General features: G+C 43.8%; 3 protein-coding genes across 4 annotated transcripts in view; all 3 read left to right on the top strand.

The window, feature by feature from the left end:
• LOC126457001 (farnesol dehydrogenase-like) overlaps positions 1-5,774 on the top strand; it is a 222,571-nt gene extending 216,797 nt beyond the window's left edge. The window contains exon 6 of the mRNA XM_050092968.1: positions 5,441-5,774. Within this exon, the coding sequence (XP_049948925.1) occupies positions 5,441-5,479 (39 nt within the window). The 3' untranslated portion in view covers positions 5,480-5,774. The remainder of the gene's footprint in view (positions 1-5,440) is intronic.
• Positions 1-25,890, top strand: part of LOC126456997 (dehydrogenase/reductase SDR family member 11-like) — a 604,547-nt gene that overhangs the window by 514,382 nt on the left and 64,275 nt on the right. Inside the window, exon 7 of one of the 2 annotated variants that reach the window (XM_050092965.1) lies at positions 5,526-5,542. The exons of the other annotated variant lie outside the window; for it this stretch is intronic. The gene's annotated coding sequence lies outside the window, so the exon portion shown is untranslated. Of the gene's footprint in view, positions 1-5,525; positions 5,543-25,890 lie in introns of those variants that run through there. 2 annotated transcript variants of the gene reach the window in all.
• The window catches only part of LOC126456999 (farnesol dehydrogenase-like), a 209,425-nt gene that overhangs the window by 119,260 nt on the left and 64,275 nt on the right, over positions 1-25,890 (top strand). The gene's annotated exons all lie outside the window — the stretch shown is intronic.

Here is a 25,890-nt window from a genome sequence, read left to right as displayed (position 1 = left end):
AACCAGCCGATCGCTGGTGGCAGGAGCTGCTCCTGAACAACCTATGGATCAGGATCTTCTGCCTTCGGCTGAATGCCATTCCATGCTGTCAGTCGCGAGCTCTGAGCAGTCGTTGAGTTGACAGCGACCTTGGTCACATTCCTCCATTTTTCTGTTCATTATCCACTGGAATATCCGCGGCCTTCGAGCCAGTTGGGATCAATTGTCGATCCTCTTACGATCCTACTCGCCGGTGATCTTTTGTCTCCAGGAAACAAAGCTGCATCCCCATGACGGCTTTGTTCTCCCCCATTTTCAGTCCATCCAATTTGATCTCCCCTCCTCTGTTGAAGGCACTCCAGCACATTGAGGACTCATGATTCTTCTCCATGATACTCTCTATTATCACCCACTCCACTTAAACACTTCCTTCCAAGCTGTCGCTGTCAGTCTTTCCCTTTCTGGATATACCTTTTCTCTTTGTACTGTATACATTCCATTGTCCACACCAATGGCACGAGCTGATCTCCTTCATCTTCTTGGTCAGCTTCCACCACCCTATTTGCTGGTTGGGGACATCAATGCACACCACCTGCTTTGGGGATCTCCACATCCTTGTCAGCGTGGCTCACTATTGCTAAACGTCTTTCACCAAGCGGATCTAGTTTGCCTCAACACTGGGGACCCTACATTTTTGTCTGCCTCCACGACAAATTTCTCTCATTTGGACCTTTCGGTCGGTACTGTTCCGCTAGCTTGGTGCTTCGAATGGTTCGCCCTTTATGATACACACTCAAGTGACCACTTTCCATGTGTCCTTAGACCGCAGCCTCAACAGCCATATATGCGCCCGCGACGCTGGAAGTTTGGCCAAGCCGATTGGACATTTTTTCGTCTCTAGTGACATTCGATGACCGTCACTTTCCTAGCGTCGACGATGCAGAACGTTCAATACCACGCACCTCCGCATCGCCCTGGCGCCCCCCAGTTCCTTGGTGGAACGCGGCATGCAGTGAAGCAATACATGAGCGGCGACGTGCTCTTCGCGTTTTCCGCCACCATCCTACTTTGGTCAACTGTATCCGCTATAAGCAGTTCCGTGCGCGATGCCGTCGTGTCATCCGCGATAGCAAGAAGGAAAGCTGGAAATTCTTTACTAGCTCATTTAACACCTTCACTCCCTCCTCGGAAGTCTGGAGTCAGATTCGACGGTTCTCAGGCGCGCCTAGTTTCTCCCCAGTCTCTGGGCTCACTGTCGCGCATGATACATTAGTGGACCCCATCGCAATTTCTAACTCATTGGGTCAACACTTTGCTGAGATTTCGAGCTCTTCAAATTGCCCGCCAGCGTTTCTCCCGTAGAAACGTGCAGCGGAAGTGCGACCTCTTGCTTTCTCCTCTAAAAATCGCGAAAGCTACAATACTGTTTTCTCCATGCGGGAACTCCAACATGCACTCTCTTCTTCTCGCTCCTCCGCCCCAGGACCGGATGGTATCCACATCCAAATGTTGCTGCATTTATCATACCATAGTCTGCTTTACCTCCTTCGCCTTTATAATCGAATTTGGACCGACAGTACTTTTCCCAGACGATGGCGGGAAGCTATCGTCGTTCCTGTTCCGAAACCTGGAAAGGACAAACATCTCCCCTCTAGCTATCGCCCCATTTCTCTCACGAGTAGTGTATGTAATGTTTTGGAGTGTATGGTGAATTGCCGTTTAGCTTGGTGGCTGGAGTCCCGCAGTCTTTTTAACACCTGCCCAATGCTGTTCCCGAAAGCATCGTTCTGCAGTTGACCATCTTGTTGCTCTCTCCACTTATATCATGAACAGTTTTCTCCGGAAACGCCAAACAGTAGCAATATTTATCTGGAGAGTGCATACGATACCTGTTGGAGGACAGGCATCCTCCGCACACTGTTCTCTTGGGGCTTTCGAGGTCGGCTGCCCCTTTCTCGTCACGAATTTGTGGCAGAGCGCACATTGAGAGTGCGTCTCTGTGGCGTTCCTCTAGCTCCCAGGACACGTTGGTATCTGTGGCAATGAGGCAGTTGATACAGCGGCCAACAGTGCAGTGTCTCTTCTTCGGCCAGATATTCGATCGATTCCCTTCGCCGATCTATGGAGCATTTTATGTCGTCGTGTTGTTCTTTTAGGGCACGCACATTGGTCGACACTTCCCCATAATAAATTGCGGGACGTGAAAGCTCTTCCCTGTGCTTGGACCTCTTCCTCCCGAACGCGTCGTTGGGAGGAGGTAATTTTAACTGGACTCCGGATAGGGCACTGTCTTTTTAGCCATCGACATCTTTTAAGTGGCGATCCTCACCCACTCTGTCCCCACTGCTCTCAGCTGTGGATGGTAAGCACCTTTTGAGTGCCCCTATTTTACTCCGTTACCCGCCCGTCTACAGCCGTCGCCTGATACAGGGTGTTTCATAAATGACCGGTATATTTGAAACGGCAATAAAAACTAAACGAGCAGCGATAAAAATACACCGTTTGTTGCAATATGCTTGGGACGACAGTACATTTTCAGGCAGACAAACTTTCGAAATTACAGTAGTTACAATTTTCAACAACAGATGGCGCTGCAAGTGATGTGAAAGATATAGAAGACAACGCAGTCTGTGGGTGCGCCATTCTGTACGTCGTCTTTCTGCTGTAAGCGTTTGCTGTTCACAACGTGCAAGTGTGCTGTAGGCAACATGGTTTATTCCTTAGAACAGAGGATTTTTCTGGTGTTGGAATTCCACCGCCTAGAACACAGTGTTGTTGCAACAAGACGAAGTTTTCAACGGAGGTTTAATGTAACCAAAGGACCGAAAAGTGATACAATAAAGGATCTGTTTGAAAAATTTCAACGGACTGGGAACGTGACGGATGAACGTGCTGGAAAGGTAGGGCGACCACGTACGGCAACCACAGAGGGCAACGCGCAGCTAGTGCAGCAGGTGATCCAACAGCGGCCTCGGGTTTCCGTTCGCCGTGTTGCAGCTGCGGTCCAAATGACGCCAACGTCCACGTATCGTCTCATGCGCCAGAGTTTACACCTCTATCCATACAAAATTCAAACGCGGCACCCCTCGGCGCCGCTACCATTGCTGCACAAGACATTCGCTAACGATATAGTGCACAGGATTGATGACGGCGATATGCATGTGGGCAGCATTTTACCTGGACGGCTTCGTCAATAAACAGAACTGGCGCATATGGGGAACCGAAAAGCCCCATGTTGCAGTCCCATCGTCCCTGCATCCTCAAAAAGTACTGGTCTGGGCCGCCATTTCTTCCAAAGGAATCATTGGCCCATTTTTCAGATCCGAAACGATTACTGCATCACGCTATCTGGACATTCTTCGTGAATTTGTGGCGGTACAAACTGCCTTAGACGACACTGCGAACATCTCGTGGTTTATGCAAGATGGTGCCCGGCCACATCGCACGGCCGACGTCTTTAATTTCCTGAAAGAATATTTCGATGATAGTGTGATTGCTTTGGGCTATCCGAAACATACAGGAGGCGGCGTGGATTGGCCTCCCTATTCGCCAGACATGAACCCCTGTGACTTCTTTCTGTGGGGACACTTGAAAGACCAGCTGTACCGCCAGAATCCAGAAACAATTGAACAGCTGAAGCAGTACATCTCATCTGCATGTGAAGCCATTCCGCCAGACACGTTGTCAAAGGTTTCGGGTAATTTCATTCAGAGACTACGCCATATTATTGCTACGCATGGTGGATATGTGGAAAATATCGTACTATAGTTTCCCAGACCGCAGCGCCATCTGTTGTTGAAAATTATAACTACTGTAATTTCGAAAGTTTGTCTGCCTGAAAATGTACTGTTGTCCCAAGCATATTGCAACAAACGGTGTATTTCTATCGCTGCTCGTTTAGTTTTTATTGCCGTTTCAAATATACCGGTCATTTTTGAAACACCCTGTGATTGCGTTCTCGAGTTTATTAGTGCCAGTGAGATGACGTCAGTCATTTGAAGCTCTTTGTAGGGGCAACCAACCCCTTTCTGTAGTTGACTTTTAAGCTTCCTTCTGCTTTTAGTTTCTCCAATTTTTTGAGTTTCGTTCCTATTGCTGCTGCTTTCCATTTTTGTTTTTTACCGTTTCCTAAGTCACAGACCGGGCGCTAATGACCATAGCAGTTTTGCGCCCTAAAAAAAACGAAAAAAAATTCAGCTGCCAGTTACCATGTTCCATGATAGCCACTGTGAGGGACTTTCCAAAGCAAAATCAGGTAGCTTGGCACCTTATACAACGACTAGCATGGAAGGTGACCCAGCATTTATCACTGATTGGGTGATTTTGCAAAAAATAGTTCACAAATAACGAAAATGGTACAATGGAAAATTCTACTCGATGGAAAAAGTGGGAAAGGGGAAAAATGGAACAAACTGAACAGAGGGAACCTCAAAAAGTATGAGGATTTTGGGATCAGCCACTGTGGGGCAAGGAATTGATCCCCACAGGATTTTGTTTAAAAGTTTCAGCAGATTATAGAGTTCACTTTTTGGGAGTCACATTTGGAGATGATTGGATGAGCATTGAGACCTATGAGAGATCATTCTCACGCGAATGAGGCTGTCCACGAGATCATTTTAGGAGATTGTCATGTCATGCCAAGTGACACTCTTTTTGCATAAATTCTGATTTTTGGCATGTTGGTCAATTTTCTACTCAGTTATCAGACTTTCAATCTGATACCAAAATTCTGATGTCTGTTATCACTTTGAAATACTCACTTCCTATTTCATGTCAGATGGTCTTTCTTGCAGCCTGATGCTTGAATCTTTAAGCAGCTCTTTCCCTCATTTGGCTTAAACTTTAAAGTATAACTTTGATGTCTCCTCTGCAGTCTAATTACTGCAGACATGAGTGTGTTGAGAGCTAGTGAGTGTTTACCCCAATGATGACAAAACCATGTTGGCCACTGGCGTTTTACCTGGAGAATGATTAGGCTGCAAGTGAACATTAAGAAAGATGTTAGACTGCTCTTAGCATAGTCCATAAAACTTTTTGGCTGTCAAATAAAAACTAGGATTTTTTAAAGTGTGCTATATGAGAACCACCATAATGCAAATGTTGCTCCTATACTAAAGGGAAATAGTGAAAATGTTCTAGCAGTGCAACATCTGTAGCATGTAATAGCATATGTCATTTGAAATTCCCCACTATTCATATTAATTACAAGAGTTAATTGTAATCACTTTAACAAATGTAGCAAAAAGGCACTGTCCTAAAATGTTGCTGGTTGCTTTACTACTAAACTCAATTTATTACTCTTAGGATGTTTAGTCTATGATGGGTGAAATGCACAAATTTTTTTTCCCTATAGAGAAATTTCGTTGAAGTAAATTGTTCAGAAATTTTGTGATCAGATATGGAATTTATTTGCTGCATTTCCTGACAACTACACTTGTCTTAAGTAAACTTTTTGTTCCAGGTTCACGATATTATCATCAATGCTACAGGTATGCCATAGATGAGGCAGCATGTCTTTCTGGAAATTTCCTTGGTTACAAAAGAAGCATTAGTAAAGGAACTTCGGTCAACGAAATTAGCAGTCTCCTGTGCTTATTTTGCCTATCTTAGACAAACAGCTTAAGCTTTTTATTGCTCCATCCCTGTCTGGAGTCATCAGTGAAACAAGTTATGGTGTACTATGGAAAAATCATTCTCAGACTGTACATGGTACCTGGTAGTTAAAACGATATCCTAGTCGTTCCTACTGTGCTATATAAATTACTATAGTAAATTGGTCCTGAGCCCAACATGTAATTTAAGTAGTATGCACCAATGTCAAATGCAAGTGAAGTCAGGAAGTGCTAACTATTGTAATTGTCTTAATGTCTCTTAATAAACTATTGTTACTAGTCAACAAGCATTGAGACCTTCACTTCAATCATGGGTGACAAGAGATGAATTGTGACAGTCTACTGGTATTGCCCTTATAAAGACATGACATACTTAGAATTTTATAGGTTGTCATAACTAGTTGAAAGACAATCACAAGTAAGAGTACAGGCACCTATGACTTAAATCTTCTTGCTTGCAACAATACTCTCCACAACAGAAGACTCTTAAATACGAGAAATAATCTTGCTGTGTTCAGTGTGTCCTTGTCCATAGCGACAGTGCTTTACTGTGAAATGTTACCTGGTGTTAAACTGTGTTAAACATGTGTGAAATAATGCGCACAATCTATGGGGACGTCATAATCAAAGGTATAGCTGTATTTTTCAATAAGATATAAACACAAACTAATGCACTTCGTATCAGTACCTCATAACTCCAAACATTGCTAGCCCCCTACATGCTGTTACAAAAATATAACCTATATCCCAATTGGCGACTGGTATCAATGTCTGATAGTAACAAGAAAGTTGAAGGCTCATAACATACCTACGAAAACATTTTATTTGAACTATGGTGTGGAAATGCAGGCCCTTCGGCCTGGATGAAATATCCCGGTGTGCATCACACAATTACATGTGCAACCACTAAAAAACTCAAGTTAACAATTGAATTCCATGACCTGAAGCATTTTCAATCGAACTTTTCTCACAAAATGAAGAGAGCATACCCCTAAACAGAAAAGTAATAATGTACATAGTGTTCCATCCAGAGAGAAATCAGGGACAGAAATTTGGACAACAAATTTCACTTCAGCTCCAAATCAACCTCTATTTGTAAGTGGTACATGCTGAAGAACCACTGCAAACAATTTGAACAGTGTGGCCCAAACAGTGACTACTACACTGGACAAAAATCTGCCAGAAATTTGCATGAGACTGGATTTTCGAAAATCCAGTACTAACATACAAGCCTATCCTGCGTCCTTACGTGTCTGATCAGAATGCACAAAGGAGTTTAAGCTAATAAAACACGGACTTGACAGCAAAAAATTAAATAAAAACTGCATGAATTGTACCTTGAAGAGGAAAATGAATTCATATCACTCAACCACGCAGCAACCATCTGCAGTTACTTCATTGAGGTGCAGGAAACCGCACTAAGGTCTTTGAGATGCACGTCCACGAAGCTCTTGCTAAGTGATTGATACTGAAATAGGAGATAATTTAGTTAAGTTTTACACTAGTGCATTTACTTTTCTAGGCTATCTATTGAACGTTTCGCTTTTCTGAGAATATTTATGTTGAAAAGAAAATATTTTGTAGACGGCATAGTCGTTAGTAGTGTTTATATATAGGCGTTAATTTCGTGAGTAGATCATTTTGGCCAGACTTAGCAGTTCAGAATTAAATTTGTCTCTTCCATACAGTGTTTATGTAGTTAAACATTTCTAAAGTAGGTTTAAAAGTTTGTTTACATTAACGTTTAGTTACATATTAGTACACGTTACACAACTTCAGTGCTCTTGAGCCACGTTATTGTATAAATATTTTAATTAAACCGTATGTGAAAAATGTGGTGGTTGCTGTAGAAATGTGAAGGAGGGGTGTTTTGCGAAGACTGTAGGTTATGGTTTCATTGGGGCGAATGTAGCTGTGAGGAAACTGAGGTAGATAATGAGCTCTTCCATAGCAATGTAGGTTATGTAGATAGGACAGAAAATCGCTGAACAAAATGTGCCCTTAAGGCTGGACTAGAAAACGTAAATTTGTAATTATGTAGACTAAGTGCTGGGAAAAGGCAGCAAACAAAAGGTTAAAAGCGAACTTTCAAACTTTTTTAAATTGTTATTAAATCAGTTTGGCTTGCTATCTGAACTAATGAACGGCCTCAGATGTACCTGAATGTAGTTTGAAGCAGAATATTAGCTTAAAGAAAACACAGGTTGGTATCAAATCAGAATAGAAAAGAATTATTCTGCTTCTAGGTAGCAGTCAGGAGGGTTGTAGGCCACCAGCTTCAGGAGAAATTAGATGCCAGGTAACAGATCACAAGTTTTTTGAAACAAAGTGCTAGCCTCAGCCAGTTGACAGAAAGCTTGTCAGCTATGCAGGGACTTGGAGAAGGAACGTCTGGTAATTATGCTTGGGAACAAGAAACAGCCTGACTCTGAATCCAACATACAGTATTAGGCGTGACCTGGAAAAATAGGAGCAGAAATCACACAAATGTGGAGTTTGGAGGTCTTTCAGCACCATGATCGGCCATGGGTAATCACTGCTTAAGGCATATTAACATTGAGCTTAACAGGATGCTCGAGACACCTGCAAAATCTCACAAGTATTCTTCCAGTTAATGCTGTTGGTAGGTGGGGATACACTATATATGACCTGAACCTACATAGGATTGTTACATAAATTAAAACTGTATGGTATGAATGGAACAGCATAGTAGTAGTATACATCATATCTCCAGAACAGAAAGCAAAATGTTTCTTCATATGGTTTAAGTGATTTAAGAAAGTATGCCACTTCACCTAACTGGGGTAAATTACATTAGGTGTTCCACAGGTTCAATCATGGGTCCCCTTCTGTTCTTGACATGTCAATGACCTTTCTTATCTGAAAGAAGATAAACGGACAGTTTGCTGATGATACAAGTGTTACTAACCCAGTAAAAGAAACTCCATTAGAAAATGATACAAATGTCTTTGGAAAAGTTATTTGTGGCCTTGCTCAGAACTTCGAAAAACACAATACATCCAATTTTCTACTTCAATAGAGGTCAGTATCCAGGGTAGAGCATACCATATTGTGCGTACATACAAATGAGAATGTAATTGAAAGATTCATTTTTTGGGTCTCCTAAAGCAACTAGGGTGAGCAACTTTTGCAATCGGAATGATTACCAATTTTAAGGCTTTAGAAATTGGTAAGCATACTTCCTCTCTCTCTGATGTCATAGAGAATATTTTGTGGTAACTCAACATGTCCCCCCTGCGGGTCCGGGGATTAGAACAGGCCTGAGGTATTCCTGCCTGTCGTAAGAGGCGACTAAAAGGAGTCCCTCCCTCTCAAGGGGGTAGTTAGCGCCTGCGTCTGGAGACGGACGGTTTCACGATCTCTATTTGCGGTCATTTTGCTTTTCACTTTTCGTTTCTTCCTTCCTTTGGTTGGTTCCTTTCTTTGCTCTTTACCACCTCACTGTCTTCCTTACTTTCCCTTGCCTTCTTCTCCTTGCCTTCTCATTGCCTTCTCTGGTCTCCGCCTCGGCGTTTGAGACAGTCTGTCCTCTCTCTCTTCTTTTTCCTCTTCTTCCTTCCTCCCTGTGCGCGCCTGAAGGCCGACCCACGCGTTCGCACGCGTAGCCGGTGACGGGGTAATGCGTAATTCCCCGCCCTGGGTAGACATGTAAGGCACGCACGTACCCCCTGGTAAAGGCCAGGCCCAGGGAGGGGTGATTGCCTGAGCTGATACCTCCTGACCATGCCGATTGGTCCCTCCGTCTGTTTCACGGGAGGTGTGACCTGAGGTGTAAACATTCACCTAAGGCGGGAGTGCCCTCTGAGAGGGTCCCCACAAGGAAGGAGCGTGCCATCGGAGATGCTGGCAATCATGGGGGATTCCTCCGCAATGGATTTCACTCCATCTCTCTCGACTTCTGCCCAAAAACGGAAACGGAAACTTGACCGCCTGCCCCACAGTTCCTCGTCATATCTCGCGCTGAGGACGGAAAGGATTTTTCCTCTGTCAACCCTTTCGTTATCCAGAAGGGCGTAGATGCCATAGCCGGATCTGTCAAATCTTGTACCAGGTTGCATAACGGTACCTTATTACTAGAAACTGAGAGCGCATTTCAGGCACAAAAACTGCTTCGGGCCACACTCCTGTACACGTTCCCTGTCCGGGTAGAGGCTCACCGAACTTTGAATTCGTCTCGTGGCGTAGTCTGTACTAGATCCCTCGACAGATTGACTGACGAGGAGATTCAATCTTTCCTCGCTGAGCAGGGCGTGACGGCTGTCCATAGGGTAATGAAAAAGGTCAACAATGACCTTGTACCGACCTGGACACTTTTCTTGACCTTTGATAGTGTTAAGCTGCCATCGCGCATCAAGGCGGGCTACGAGTTTATTTCTGTTCGCCCCTATGTCCAGACACCTACACGCTGCTACCAGTGTCAGCGTTTCAATCACACACGACAGTCTTGTTCCAATGCGGCTAAATGTGTCCCTTGTGGCAGGGATGCCCATGAGGGTGACTGTCCACCTCCGTCTCCTCGTTGTGTGAACTGTCAGGGTGACCATGCCGCATCCTCCCGTGACTGTCCCGTCTATAAGGACGAACGCTGTATCCAAGATATTCGGGTCAAAGAGAAAGTGTCCACCTCGGCTGCTCGCAAGCTATTGGCTAGTAGGAAGCCCACGCTGCTCCCAGCGGGGAAATACAGTACTGTCCTCGCCTCTCCTCTGACTACCAGGGAGGTGGCAACCCAGACATGCCATCTGACCTTCAGCACCACGGTAGTCCGTTCGGCCAGTGCTAAGATCGCGCGGTCGACGTCTCCTCATCCTCCCATCACCCCACAGACACCAGCCTCTTCATCAGCTTCTGCTAAGACGAAGACCCAGAAGTCAGATGCACGGGCCTTCAAGAAGGAACCGTCCCGTGCCGACTTCCTACGTATCTCGACCTCCCAGCCTTCGACCGGTACTTCCACCAAACGACCTTCCAAGAAGGCTCATAGGAAGCACAGTTCTCCTCCGCCACGGCGCATTTCTTCTCCTGCCGCCCCAGGCCGTCATCCGTTTCGCCTGGCCGCACCGCTGGTAGCCGAACATCTGGCTGTTCACCGGCGGAGGAAGCTCCCCCTCCCGGCCATCTTACCAAGATGGCCGATGAACCTATAGACCCAATGGACGATGACTGTCCGCCTACTGATAGCGGCGGCAGTGCTCGCTCGAAGCCAGGCCCTCAGCAGCCTTCAAGGTGACCCTTTCTTCATCTTCCTTTTCTTCCTACGATGGCACTTATTCACTGGAATATTCGCAGCATTCGCTCCAACTGAGAGGACTTTAAGTTGCTGCTCCACTTGCACCGTCCGCTCGTCGTAGCCCTCCAGGAAACGAAGCTACGCCCATGCGATCAAATTGCCTTGGCACACTACACCTCTGTGCGTTTTGTCCTACCCCCTGTGGTAGGTATTCCGACTCATGGAGGGGTTATGTTGCTGGTCCGGGATGATATTTACTACGATCCCATCACATTGCACACCGGCCTGCAGGCAGTTGCCATCCGCATTACGCTCCCCGCTTTTACATTTTCCATTTGTACCGTCTACACTCCATCGTCATCTGCCGTTACCAGGGCAGACATGATGCAGCTTATTGCTCAGCTTCCTGCCCATTTTTGTTAACTGGAGACTTCAATGCCCACCATCCCCTTTGGGGCTCTCCGGCATCCTGCCGGGGGGCTCCCTGTTAGCAGACCCTTTCAACCAGCTCAATCTTGTCTGCCTCAATACTGGCGCCCCTACTTTTCTTTCGGACACATCTCACACCTATTCCCATTTAGACCTCTCTATATGTACTACCCAACTTGCACGCCGGTTTGAGTGGTACGCACTTTCTGATACATATTCAAGTGACCACTTCCCGTGTGTTATCCATCTCCTGCAGCATATCCCCTCCCTGTGCTCATCTAGTTGGAACATCTCCAAAGCAGACTGGGGGCTCTTCTCTTCCAGGGCGACCTTTAAGGATCAAACCTTCACAAGCTGCGATTGTCAGGTCGCCCACCTCACAGAAGTCATTTTCACTGCTGCTGAATATTCCATCCCTCACCCTACTTCTTCTCCACGTCACGTACCGGTCCCCTGGTGGACCGCAGCATGTAGAGACGCTTTACGTGCTCGTCGACGTGCTTTATGCACCTTTAAACGCCACCCTACAGTGGCGAATTGTATCACTTATAAACGATTATGTGCACAGTGTCGTCGTATTATTAAAGAAAGCAAGAAAGCCAGCTGGGCTGCTTTCACAAGCACCTTCAACAGTTTTACTCCTTCTTCTGTTGTCTGGGGTAGCCTGCGCCGGCTATCTGTCACTAAGGTCCACTCACCAGTTTCTGGCTTGATGGTCGCGAATGACGTCCTTTTGGCCCCGGAGGATGTCTCCAATGCCTTCGGCCGCTTTTTCGCAGAGGTTTCGAGCTCCGCTCATTACCACCCTGCCTTCCTCCCCTGCAAACAGGCAGAGGCGGCTAGGCCACCTAACTTCCGCTCCTCGAATCGTGAAAGTTATAATGCCCCATTCACCATGCGGGAACTCGAAAACTCACTTGCCCGGTCACGGTCCTCTGCTCCACGGCCTGATTCTATTCATATTCATATGCTGAAGAACCTTTCTCCTGCGGGTAAAGGTTTTCTTCTTCGTACTTACAATCGCATCTGGATTGAGGGACATGTTCCCGCAAGCTGGCGCGAGTCTATTGTTGTCCCGATTCCTAAGCCGGGGAAGGACAAGCACTTGCCTTCCAGTTATCGACCCATCTCGCTTACCAGCTGTGTCTGTAAAGTGATGGAGCGAATGGTTAACTCTCGTTTGGTTTGGCTGCTCGAGTCTCGACGCCTACTTACCAATGTACAATGTGGATTTCGTAGGCGCCGCTCTGCTGTTGACCATCTGGTTACCTTGTCGACCTTCATTATGAATAACTTCTTGCGGAAGCGCCCGACCGCGGCTGTGTTCTTTGATTTGGAGAAGGCTTACGACACCTGTTGGAGGGCGGGCATTCTCCGCACCATGCATACATGGGGCCTTCGCGGTCGCCTCCCTCTATTTATTCGTTCCTTTTTAATGGATCGACAGTTCAGGGTACGTGTGGCTTCTGTTCTGTCAGACACCCTTCACCAGGAGAATGGGGTGCCACAGGGCTCAGTTTTGAGCGTCGCTCTCTTCGCCATCGCGATCAATCCAATAATGGATTGCCTCCCAGCTGATGTATCAGGCTCCCTTTTCGTGGACGATTTTACCATCTATTGCAGCGCGCAGTGTACATGTGTCCTGGAGCGCTGTCTTCAGCGTTCTCTTGACCGTCTTTACTCCTGGAGTGTCGCCAATGGCTTCCGTTTTTCTGCCAAGAAGACGGTCTGTATTAACTTCTGGCGCTACAAAGAGTTTCTCCCACCGTCCTTACGACTCGGTCCCGTTGCTCTCCCAATCGTGGAGATAACAAAATTTTTAGGTCTTACATTTGACAGGAAACTTAGCTGGTCTCCACATGTCATATTTGGCTGCCCGTTGTACCCGTTCTTCAAATGTCCTCCGTGTTCTCAGTGGTATGTCGTGAGGAGCGGATCGAACCGTCCTACTTTGTCTATATCGGTCGATCGTCCGCTCCAAGCTGGATTATGGGAGCTTCGTATACTCCTCTGCACGGCCATCCATCTTACGCCGCCTCAACTCCATACAACATCGGGGTTTACGACTTGCGATCGGAGCGTTTTATACTAGTCCCGTAGAGAGTCTTCATGCTGACGCTGGCGAATTGCCACTCGCCTACCGGCGCGATATACTGCTTTGTCGGTATGCCTGTCGGCTACTGTCAATGCCCGACCACCCGTCTTATCGTTCCTTTTTTGACGACTCTCTAGACCGTCAATACGGGTTGTATGTCGCTGCCCTGCTACCCCCTGGAGTTCGCTTTCGTCGCCTCCTTCAACACCTTAATTTTTCACTCCCTGCAACCTTTCGAGTGGGCGAGAGCCACACGCCACCTTGGCCCCAGGCTCAGGTCCGCGTTCACCTTGACCTCAGCTCGCTCCCAAAAGAGGTTACCCCGGTTCGGTCTACCACCCCTGTTTTGTTGAACTTCGTTCGAAGTTCATTAATATGACCTTCATTTATACAGATGGCTCAAAGACCAATGACGGGGTCGGGTGTTCCTTTATTGTCGGGGCACAAAGTTTCAAATACCGGCTCCATGACCATTGTTCGGTCTTCACAGCTGAGCTCTTTGCCCTCTACCAGGCTGTTCTTTACATCTGCCGCCACCGACATTCTGCTTATGTCATCTGCTCAGATTCCCTGAGCGCCATCCAGAGCCTCAGTGATCCGTATCCGGTTCACCCTTTCGTGCACCGGATCCAACGCTCTCTTCAGCAGCTGGTGGACGTCGGTTCTCCGGTTAGCTTTATGTGGGTTCCTGGCCATGTCGGTATCCCTGGGAACGAAGCTGCAGATGCTGTGGCCAAGGCTGCGGTCCTCCAGCCTCGGACAGCTTCCTGTTGTGTCCCTTCGTCGGATTGTAGCAGGGTAATTTGTCGGCGCATTTTATCGCTGTGGCATGCCGATTGGGCTGCACTTACAGACAACAAGCTTCGGGCCTTGAAACCTCTTCCCGCCGCTTGGACGTCCTCCTCCCGCCCTTCTCGGCGGGAGGAGGTCGTTTTGGCCCGGCTACGCATTGAACACTGCCGGTTCAGCCATCGCCATCTGCTGACGGCTGCGTCGGCGCCGTTCTGCCCATGTGGGTAATTGCTGACGGTCCCCTCCGCACCCCCCACCTTCCCCTCCGCTCCCCCCACCTTCCCCTCCCCCCACCTTTCCCTCCGCTCCCCACACCTTCCCCTCCCCTCCCCACACCTTCCCCTCCCCTCCCCTCCCATCCCCACACCTTCCCCCTCCCCCCCATGTCTGTTGTCCTAATTCCGGACTTGCGGATATCTGAGCATGACCGGTCAACGCTGATGTCTCACTTCGGCTCACCCCGGCTCGCTACACTGACTGTACTGTACAAATCCAACATATATATATACACTGACTGTACTGTACAAATCCAACATATATATATATATATATATATATATATATATATATATATATGTTGGATTTGTACAGTACAGTCAGTGTAGCGAGCCGGGGTGAGCCGAAGTGAGACATCAGCGTTGACCGGTCATGCTCAGATATCCGCATGTCCGGAATTAGGACAACAGACATGGGGGGGAGGGGGAAGGTGTGGGGATGGGAGGGGAGGGGAGGGGAAGGTGTGGGGAGGGGAGGGGAAGGTGTGGGGAGCGGAGGGAAAGGTGGGGGGAGGGGAAGGTGGGGGGAGCGGAGGGGAAGGTGGGGGGAGCGGAGGGGAAGGTGGGGGGAGCGGAGGGGAAGGTGGGGGGAGCGGAGGGGAGGGGGGAGCGGAGGGGAGGGGGGGCGGAGGGGAGGGGAGGGGGGAAGGGGAGGGGGGAGGGGGAGGGGAGGGGGAGGGGAGGGGGCTGGGCAGAGGAGGGGGCAGGGGAAGGGGAGGGGGGAAGGGAAGGGGAGGGGGCCCATAATATGACCAAGCCGAGTCTTGTGGGGGGGCTGGAATCTAGTGGCTCGGTCCCCCCATCAACAGGCGAGCCATGACCAGTCAGATTGAGCATTGCAGCACTAATTCGACCACCACACTGCAGAGTGGTCACTGAAGCATGCCTAGAGCTTACTGTGACGGGGGGGACTGATGGCACTTACCAGTCCTCAGATCAGGAACTCTAGGGGTGGCCAAGCCCATACCCAAACAACCAATGCTGAGCCCCTGAGGGCTTCATTGGTGATTTACTGGATACATGTGTTGTAATGACATTTTCTTTATTGTAATCATGCCTTAAAATCATTTTCTGCATGTCTTCTAGGTACGATCTCTTCCACTTATTGGGGTTGCTGTGAAAACCTTGTTAGCTAATTTGTGAGTAAGAAAGTCATGGTCAGTTGTTTCAAGTGCTTTTGAGAGATCTGGGGAAAATACCAGCAGCATGTTTTGTCATCCAGTGGTATGAAAAGAGCTAAATATTCATACATAGCTGTTAATGTAGACTGATTTCCTGATTCCATGTTGATTTGTTGGAAGTAATGAACTCCTGTAATGTAGCTTTGACGTTGTAGAAAACTCAAATATTTTCTCCAAAATACTGAGTTGGGATATTGGACAATTGGTATTTACATTTTCCGTGTCCCCTTTTTTGAATGGAGGAGTTACATTAGGTGTTTGTAAGCTACTGGGAAATGTTGAAGTTGATAAGTATATATTTACTACATATGTTAGTCATTATTTCATAAACAGCAGACTAAATACATAATCTGGGCAGGCTGTTGTGGCCGAGTGGTTCTAGGCACTTCAGTTTAGAACCACACTGCTGCTACAGTCGCAGGTTCCAATCTTGCCTTGGGCATGGATGTGTGTGATGTCCTTAGGTTAGTTAGGTTTAAGTAGTTCTAAGTCTAGGGGACTGACGACCTCAGATTTAAGTCCCATAGTGCTCAGAGCCATTTGAACATAATCTGGCAGACATCCAGCCCACATGAATATTTCTTTCAGAGTACATTATTTGCTTTATCTGTCTGCTTGAAGGACCAAAGACTTAAGACTATAATTTGGTATACACATAAGTGTTTTCATACTACTTTTGGATTAATTGATTTGTTATATTAGTAAAACTTAGGGAGGGCTACCTCTTTTGGATCACAGTCTTTTCAATCCACAGGAAGCGTTTTGATTATGACTTATGTGGCAGTTTCTGCTGTAATAACCTTCCAGGCAGCTTTCATTTTATTTTTTGCACTTTAGATGTTATTTCGTCGTTTGGCTTCTTTTTCAACCTTGTTGAACATTTGCTTATATTTTTTACATAAGTTCTAAGTTGACTTTACACACTCATTGCAGCTCAAGGGCCAAGAACACTTATTACCTGAAACGTGACAGCTGACAGTGTTCCCTTGAACATTCAAGCTGCACCTGGATCTCAGCAAAAATGTATGAAAAATGTATCAAGCAAAGCTCTCACAAAAAACCCAAAGAGAATTAACAACGAAGTTAAAATTGACAAGTATGGGGCCAGAAAAAATGGGACATTTGGAACCCCATTAAAAATTTGCTTTACAGTAGGGCACAAAGGGACAGTTTTGTTTTTCAGATGTTATGTTTGTGATACATATCAAAATTACAGGAAAAGAATGTTTCTGAATGTAAAGCAAGCTGTTTTCCACTGAACCTGCAGAACGAATAATGTTTTGCCAAGACCAGAAGTTAGTGGTCCCTTATATTTACTACAAATGTTTATGTAGTAAGTTCTAAAAGCCAATTCTCAAACAATTGAGTGGAAGAGCCATTGTAAAGTGACCTAACTTTCCTTATTAACTTACTGCATTAACCAACCTATTTCTATCAATTCTGGCACAAAAAGTAGTTTAAAAACCACGGAGTATATGTGTGAATGTGACAGGTTCTCTGCACACAGGCCACATGTCCATCACTTGTTTTTATCAAAATGTGTTTTTCAGACTCCATAAATGACGAAAAATGCCTCAGTTATCTGTTGATCCCATTATTTGAGTCATTTGTGCATCATGGGTGGGTAATGAGCCAGGATAACTTAGGGGGATTTCATTTTAGGTTGTACCCAAGAGACTTGCCAAATATGAACGGAGTTGGTTGGCGATATCTGAGACTTTCCCCTTGATAGAATAAAAGTGGTCACAGTGAAGGTGGGTGAAGAACATAGTACTTTTTAATGTAATTAATTGATGAATGTATTTTTCAACTTCAGTGTTTCATGATCATCTTTTAGTTTCCAATTTAACAAATTTTGTAGAGATTTTTGTTGTTGACTGGAACTAGATTAAGTTAAGGCTGCAGCAAACTTTTCAGAAAATTGCCTATAGTGCCCATTTCTGGCAACAGAGGAACATGTTTTCAAAACCTAGCGGCATACAGACATACAGCAACCCTGACATCTTTGATATTCGGGAATCCAGCCGGATGTTCGCGTCGTTGTCGCACGATATTGCAACAGCGTGCCTCGCTGTCTTCTTCAGGTGCTACCCTAGACTGGTCCTTGGGTCACTCACTCACTTTTTCCTTACGAGCAGGGTGAGCGTCTAGCGCTATTCCTACAGAACATGACTTGTGGCATTTAGGGAACTGAATTTTGAACTGGCCTTTTGGATGCTGGCATCCTTTGACTGTTACGAGATTTTAGGCTCACAACAGGTCAGGCCAACGTGTGGTCGGCCTGCGGTGGATGTTGTGACCCAGTGCCTGTATGAGCCTGTTCTGTGACCTATTGGTCTTCTGGTAGAACTGTCTTGCCGTTTGACGAAATCTCTCCTTGAGCAGCGGGATCCCAGTCTGCTCATGTAATTGGGCTGTTGGGTAGCGCCATGACAACCGGAGCGTGAGCCGAAGTGCCCGGTTCTGAACCCTCTGGAGCTCGGCAATATGTGTCTCGGCTGCATTGCCCCACACCACGGCTGTGTACTCCAGCACTGGACGGACCAGTGCCAGGTACAGGGTGATGCCTTGGCGGAGGGGAAGCGACGAGGTCGGGTTAAGTAGAGGGTAAAGGGTCCGTAGACGTCCTATAGCTCTACCCTTATATATATATATATATATATATATATATATATATATATATATATGTTGGATTTGTACAGTACAGTCAGTGTATATATATATCTGTGTGTGTGTGTGTGTGTGTGTGTGTGTGTGTGTGTGTGTGTGTGTGTGTGTGTGTTTCATGTCTGCTCCACCACTTAAAGATATCATCTGCGGGGTGCAGTAAAATGTAGAGATCTACTTCATCTGCTGCAGATGATCTGTTGTTCCTCCATTCCTTGAAGCAATCTCTCTTTCTGGGTGGTGATGACACAGTACTTGAAGGATCTATGATAATAAAGAAAAGACAAGTAATACAGAATTGATGTGGAAATAATCGAAACGTTCCCGTAAAACGAGGTGTTTTACGTTAATGAAATATTATATGAATTATAACATTCCCGTTTCTCTATAATGCACTATCCACTAAGTATGCAAAAACGATTATGTTAATGATTGCATGTTGTATCTTGCTAAGAATTTCCTGCTTTCCATTTATTTCAAGCATATTAAGATCACGGAAAGACAGCCAAATAAACATAGCAGTTTTATGTCTGGAAGTGATTACAATCTTCTCACAAAAGAAAGTCAAGGCTAGATTTTTAATCCGTTGTACCTCCTGGTAAAAAATACATGTCGATTAGTACACATCAATTACGCTAGCTAATTATAAATCTATCACGTATCATAATGAAACAGTGCTTTTAACTGCGTAATTACTCACCTGACAGTCAGTGTCACTGACACTGGAAATTTGTTGCAGTTTGTGAAACCAAAGAACTGATTCATCTGTGGCCTCTTTAATTGGTCTTAGAAAATATGCAATTTTCCTGGAAGCTCATTATCATATCCTTGCAATCTGTAAGCAGATTCCTTTTCCGTCAGCAAAATACTGATTATGTAAGGATTCCAGCATAGTGTACAAGGTGTTCCAGCGTGTGCAGACATCTTGTTTCAACGATGATTTCAAAGACGAGCAGAGACCACTTTCCTTAATGTACCTTACAATGCATTTTGCAGTATTTATTGTTGATGCTATGTTCTGGGCATGATTTAACAAGAAGTAATCTTCATCGAAAGTATGGTTGAGTGCTGTGTTTATACAATGAGCAGCACAAGGAATCCTTTCGTGATTTTTCAAAGCCTTTATTACATTGGCATCTTGGTCGGAGACAAACAAAACTGTGCCACATGTCCGGCGAGATGTCCCAATCAGCCATTCTCTCTTAAATATCTTTCATAGTATTTACTCCCGTCTTCTTCACGTCCGCGAATTTTGTTGTAAATAAAACATTGTTCACAAGAGACCAATCTGTGTTAATGTAATGTGTTGTAAGCGTCAAATAGTGGACCTAATTATGCGAATCAGCCCATATATCAACTGTCGCAGCATATGTTTTATGAATAACTCCCGCAATAACAGAAGGCATTATGCTGTTTCGTATTGTATCAGCTTCTTCTTTGACATGTCTGCTTATAGTAGAGGGATGTGGCATGACATCTGCCATTAACTTCTCCATAGTACGCGCCTAATGTATTAATTCTTGGCCTAGTTATCTGAAAGCTTCACCGGAAACAGCATTAAGATATATCTTTAGCACACATTGCAACACACTTTGCTGTAATACTATTTTTTATTACTGCTGGTACCCCCGAAGGTTTCTTGCAACTGTTTCTTTAAATGAGTGGTTCCCGACTGGAAACACAATAATATGGAGCAGTTTATGCACGATACGTACCCAGTAGACGCAATATTTCGTCTACAACCGACAGGAATGTACTCCATACTTGGCTTCCCGTTTCTTCAGTGTGTAAACACACACGCACACGCACGCGCACACGCACGCGCACACGCGCACACGCGCACACGCGCACACGCGCAGAGAGAGAGAGAGAGAGAGAGACAGACAGACCACACATGAGAAGCCTGTACTGGCTGCAGTCTCTCACGGATAATGACACGTATAATGTGTTCGAAGTTACGTACTACGTTTTCGGTCACGGCTTCTATGGTTGGTCACTAGAACTAGTCTTGGCAGCCTATACATTTAGGGTGTACTCGGCGCATCTCGTATTTTCTGCTCGCTTACTCGGTCATGCAGGACTCCAGGTGAAATGCTGTCTCTCAGGGAATGGGATCTAGGCTTGACCGCCCACATCACGAGGTCTCAAGGTGTGCTGTGTGCTGATGGCTGGCTGTGTTCGAACACCAAAACAGCATTTAATTATGGGTGGACCACATCATTCGAGTGATCCATCATGCTGCTGACCTATCCATCCCTAAATCCTAAGGTCGTGTTAGGAGGCTACCTGTTCCTTGGTGGATAGATGAATGCCATTTGGAAATCCAGCAAAGGCATGTGGCTCCTTGACATTTTAAATGCCAACTGACAGCAGACATCATCAGGCCTTTAGAGTTGAGGGCCACAGCTCGATGCATTATTGTCACTTTTAGCAATAGTGAGTTTATCTCCATCAAATTTTATTGGCAATTTACCAACGAATTTAAATGTACCAACATGGTTTAATTCACAAATATGATCACTATGACTGATATATTTTGAAATTCTTTTTTAACAGCGGCCTGAGCTTGAGCTATCTTTTTTCTACTTTTAATTCTTGATTATATTTTGTCAATAAATCTTATATATCTAACTTAGTGTATAGTGTTGTTATTAGGATGATCATCAGACGATTTATACTTTGGACTTATGTAACCTGGTATATCTTCAAATTCTTCTAAATATCTATTATGATATGGAACCATTTGTTTTTCTACTTTCTTCTATAGCTTTTAGAACATCATTGCCTAAACCTTCCATTCCTTGTCTTACTTTTTCGATTGCATCAATAATGGGCTGATCTTTTTTATATCTTTTGTATAATGTTATGGTCCGTTTTTTACATTTTTAAATTCCATTTTTAATTGTTCCTCTGTCTTCTGTTTCTTTTAGCCTTCCTAACAACCTCTGGGCCATACACACAATGTGTACTCAGCTGTTTTGGATGATCAGATTTTGCAATTATTTAATGAAGTTAAAAACATTTATTTTTAATGTTTATTTTTAAGTTTATATTTATAAAAAATGTAATTTTATCTCTGTACATACCACTACTAATTTTTCTTGTCTTAACTATTGTAATAAAATGAAATTTATATTCATTCCAGCATTTGCTACAATTTCTTTGAAATCATCAAATTTTAAATTACCTCCGACCTATGCATGATAAATATTATTTAAATTTATATCATGTCTAAAAATATTTTAAAAAGTTACATTACCTCTTATGAATTGTTTCGCTATCTTTGATTATGTCTGGGCTAAATAAAAGCAATCTACTCCTTTGTGATGTCTTCTCGTAAGATATTATCTAACTATATCCTTGTCTTCAAGAGCAAAATCATCGAATACTACAATTCAATTATCTCGACATTCATTCGATGGAATAATTACGCCATTATTTTCGGTAAATGTAGTACTATCCTCATAATTTTCTCTTCCACTTTATATAAATTTCGAGTATTTCGGTTGATCCAAGCTTTAAGAGTACACACACAAATTATTTATCTTATTCCAGTTTAACTGTCCTAGAGCTAAAATTTAATTATCAATCATTAATGTTGTTTTTCCACATCCACTTGGACCTATTGTTGCACACCACATAGAGCCAGGCAAGAGCTTGCCATACTTTGTCTTTGGTTTCTTCTCTGGAATTCTTATTTTTGGGACCTAATCAGTTTGATTCATTTAGTAATATAATTTTTTTTTATGTAACGGTGTTGCCGATTTCAACTGAGTGGTAAGTCACCTGTTCTCAAAACAAGATTGACAGTACCTATACAGGATAACTGTAGTGATGTTTCACTAGTTGGGTTTTATACCACTCTTTTAACTCCAAATATTACATTGAAAAATGCAAAAATTGTATTGTGATGGAAAAATGATAGAAATTCCTGTTGGTCAATATAGACGGAAAGTTTTAGAAAAATTTATTCACATAAACAAGCCTAATGTTCACATTGAAGCAGATCAAATTGTAAATAGAGTTGTTATTGAAAGTGATGTTGAATTATATATAGACATAAAGGATAGCACTGGAAGTGTATTAGGATTTAATAACCGAATTATTGAAGCTAACGAAAACAATTACTAATGATATGCCCATTCAAGTAATCAATACAAATTTTAATTTGGCTTGTAGAGTTTATGTAAAGCATGTTGATCACTTTCATAGAGAAACTAATATTATTGCTTCATTCAAACCAAACGCAAAATTTGGTGCATCATTAAATCACAAGCCACATTACTGAGTATATATTCCAATTTTTTGTACTGCACAGAATTTATAAATAATTGTAACAGATGAAAATGATAATTTGATTGATTTCAACAGTGCTTTACCACAGTTGTTTTAAAAATGACTTAATCTTATTCATTCAATAATAATAAAGTCTATTAAGAGGTACTAGTTTTACTCATTCCCTGTGAATGAGAAGACTAAAAACAACCTAAATCTTCCCAGTAAGGAGACAGAGATTGATATTCATATTGGTGATGGGTGGGTGTATCCTAATTATGCACAGCTGTACATGAACTTAGTGTTATTGGAGCTGATGGTGCAAATTATCCAACATACGATGCAAAATCCAATAAAAAGTAGACCGATAAATATGTGGCAAAGCTGTTCGATGTTAACACCAGAAAGTAAGGGAACAACATTTTGTCTAGGGTTGAGAACCATTTGTCCTTATGCCCTTCGTCCATGCCCAAATAGTTAACCATGGAAGGTCATAACCTTAATAATGGGAAGCTAAAAGGTACAAAAAATTAAGTTCTTTTTCGACTAGATTTGCTTGGTGGATTCTTTAAAGACTACAAATAAGTTATGTGGGAAGAAGATTTAAATGTCATTTTTACCTGGAGTTCTAGGGTAAACGATGTCATTCTTCGATGGTTTGATCCAGCTGGAGCAGAAAAAAGATATGCTTCCTAAGGAAGGTAATATTGTTGTGAAATCAGTCGAAATTCGTGTTGCTGTTAGATATGAAGATGAGTATTCACTTAAGCTGGACCAACAAAGAGAAAAAAATCCAAAATTCCTCATATCTTCTTTGAATCACAAATCATTAAGATTGCCAGGATAGGTGAAAAGAGAAATGTTTGAGATATCACCAGTTACTTTAATTCTGTAGAATATGACATGCGTTTCTCTATTTGCTGATTGATTCTTCTTTATTTGATCATGTTAAATTACAAAATATCTTTATAAAGAATGGTAGAAATGAGGTTTTTCCTCAAATTTTCAATCTAGATCCTCCAAATAACGTTTTGGTGGCTTATAATGCTTTCCAAGATTGTAAGCGGCTCACACAATTAAAGCATGATGTCAATGTACATCTACTCAATTTTATTGAAAATTTTCCTACCATAGTTACAAATATGTCTAACAGAATGAATGTGTTGGCCAGGGGCGGCTCCTGTATAGGTTTGCGATACCCCCAAGGAATAATTTTTTTCAACTGTGTTTACCTACTGAGCGTTCTATACTAGTGAAGAAGTAGCGCGCCGTTCATCTCTTTTGAATGCCCGGGCTCCAAACGCCGAAGCCAGCGAAGTTGGACAGAATGTGCCGACGGTGACAGCGGGTTGCACTGTGACTGCAAATGAGGACTTGGGTGTCTCAGAACGGGTGCGAGGTGCGGTGGCAATGCTTGGCAACCTGTACTCGTATGCAGGCCTTGTGTGTATAAACACTCACCCAGGCCACCCTGCCAGCTGCAGGAAGAGGGCCCGAACTCTTCCGAAGGGAAACGGAACTATCGGATCTTCGAACAAAGTGGGATTCGCGCGCAACCTTACCAGTTCAGGTGTAGCTGCGAGTGAACTATTTCCTGTGCGATGTGTTAGTTATTTTAGAATGTGTTACAGTGAATTATGAGGCTCAACTTACAAGTGAATACGTGAAATAATGAATCAGGTAATTTCATTGCTCTCTGAACCCTTCAGTTCATGGAAGTTTGAAGAAAAATTAGAAATCAAGAGGCTAGGTAGGCCGACTCCTGCTTTAACAGTTTCGCAGACCGTTAAAACGAAAAGTCTCCAGTTCAATAGGAAATTTAACTCTGAATTGTGCAACAAGCATGAATGGCTGTGTGGTTGTGACATGAAAAATGCCTTATTTTGTTTTCCTTGTTTATTATTTGGAGGAGATCTTTCACGCTCTAAACACGGAGTTTGTGACATTGAACACCTCCATGACAAAATTAGAAAACACGAACTTTCTTCAGTCCATGTAAATAACGTTTTGAATATGGCAAGTCTAGGCAATGTAAACAGTTACCCAATTAGACAGTGGGTACAGAAGGTCCATAGCTTTACACAACCAAAAAGTTACCAATAATTGGTACATATTGGATCTAAATACTAACTGTATTCGTTTCTGTGGTGCGTTGGAAGCTGCACTTAGAGGACAAGATGAGACTGAATCATCTTCCAATCCTGGTGTTTTACGTTCCTTGATTAATTTTAGTGCAGAATTAGACTCTGTATTAAAATCGTATTTAGAGAAAGCTACAGTTTTCAAAGTAACCTCAAAAACCATCCAGAATGAACTCCTCCAGTGCATGCTTCAAGACTGCCAAGAGGAAATTAGAAAGGAAATTAAGGGTCCTGCGTTTTTGGCCGTAATAGCTGACTAAAGCAGTGACATAGCCTGTGTTTTCCAGATGGTTATAGTATACAGGTACATCATAATGGAAAACCAGTTGAAAGATTTTGGGACTTTATAGCACCAGAAAAGCATGATGCCCAGTCTTCGGCAACGTCCATCATCAAACAGATAAATAATCGTTTGGGGAACTGTCCACATAAGCTAATAGCGCAAATGTGTGATGGTGCAGCAGTCATGAGTGGTTCGTCACGTGGAGTGCAGGCTGTTGTTAAGGAAAGGTTTCCCAATGCTTCATACATTCATTGTTATGCCCACCAGCTGAATCTCATCATGCTTAAAGCTGCTTCCATTAATAAAAAAGTGCGAATATTCATCACAAAACTTCAGGGACTTTGCAGCTCCTTTTCAGCATCTCCTCGAAGAACAGCAGTTCTCGACGAAATAGTCGAAATAGGATGGGAACGACTGCCACGTTCAGTGCCTACTCGAAATTTTCAGTGAAGGAGCGTCAATACCGTTTTCGAATATAGGGAAGATATTATCATGTGCATGAATAATATGAGCCAGGGGGAAAACTGTATTATAAGAACACGATCCTGCAAGCCTGTGGCTTAGTAACAATTTTGAAGGACGATAAGTCCATTTTTTGGCTTTCATTTTTTCGTAAAATCACGATCCATGTGGATATTTTGTATAACCGGCTACAAAAAAGGGATATTGACCCAACTTATGCACAAAATCAGCTGACAGCTTATGAGCGTGGAATTGCGAACATAGGGGAAGGAGTAAGTGAAAATTCAACAGGTTTACATGACTACCATTAAAGAGGGAGAACTGAAGATGCACAGCGATGTGTAATCTACTGTGGGAGGCAAAAGAAATATGTGATGTTATAAGTTACGAGACAAGAGAAAGATTCAAGTTGACTGGACACCTAGTTGCAACATCTCTCTTTCTACCA

This window comes from Schistocerca serialis, chromosome 2 (genome assembly GCF_023864345.2).
Source record: "Schistocerca serialis cubense isolate TAMUIC-IGC-003099 chromosome 2, iqSchSeri2.2, whole genome shotgun sequence".
Taxonomy (NCBI): Eukaryota; Metazoa; Arthropoda; class Insecta; order Orthoptera; family Acrididae; genus Schistocerca; species Schistocerca serialis.
The sequence above is the reverse complement of the archived record's forward strand: the minus strand, read 5'-3'. Positions and strand labels throughout refer to the sequence as shown.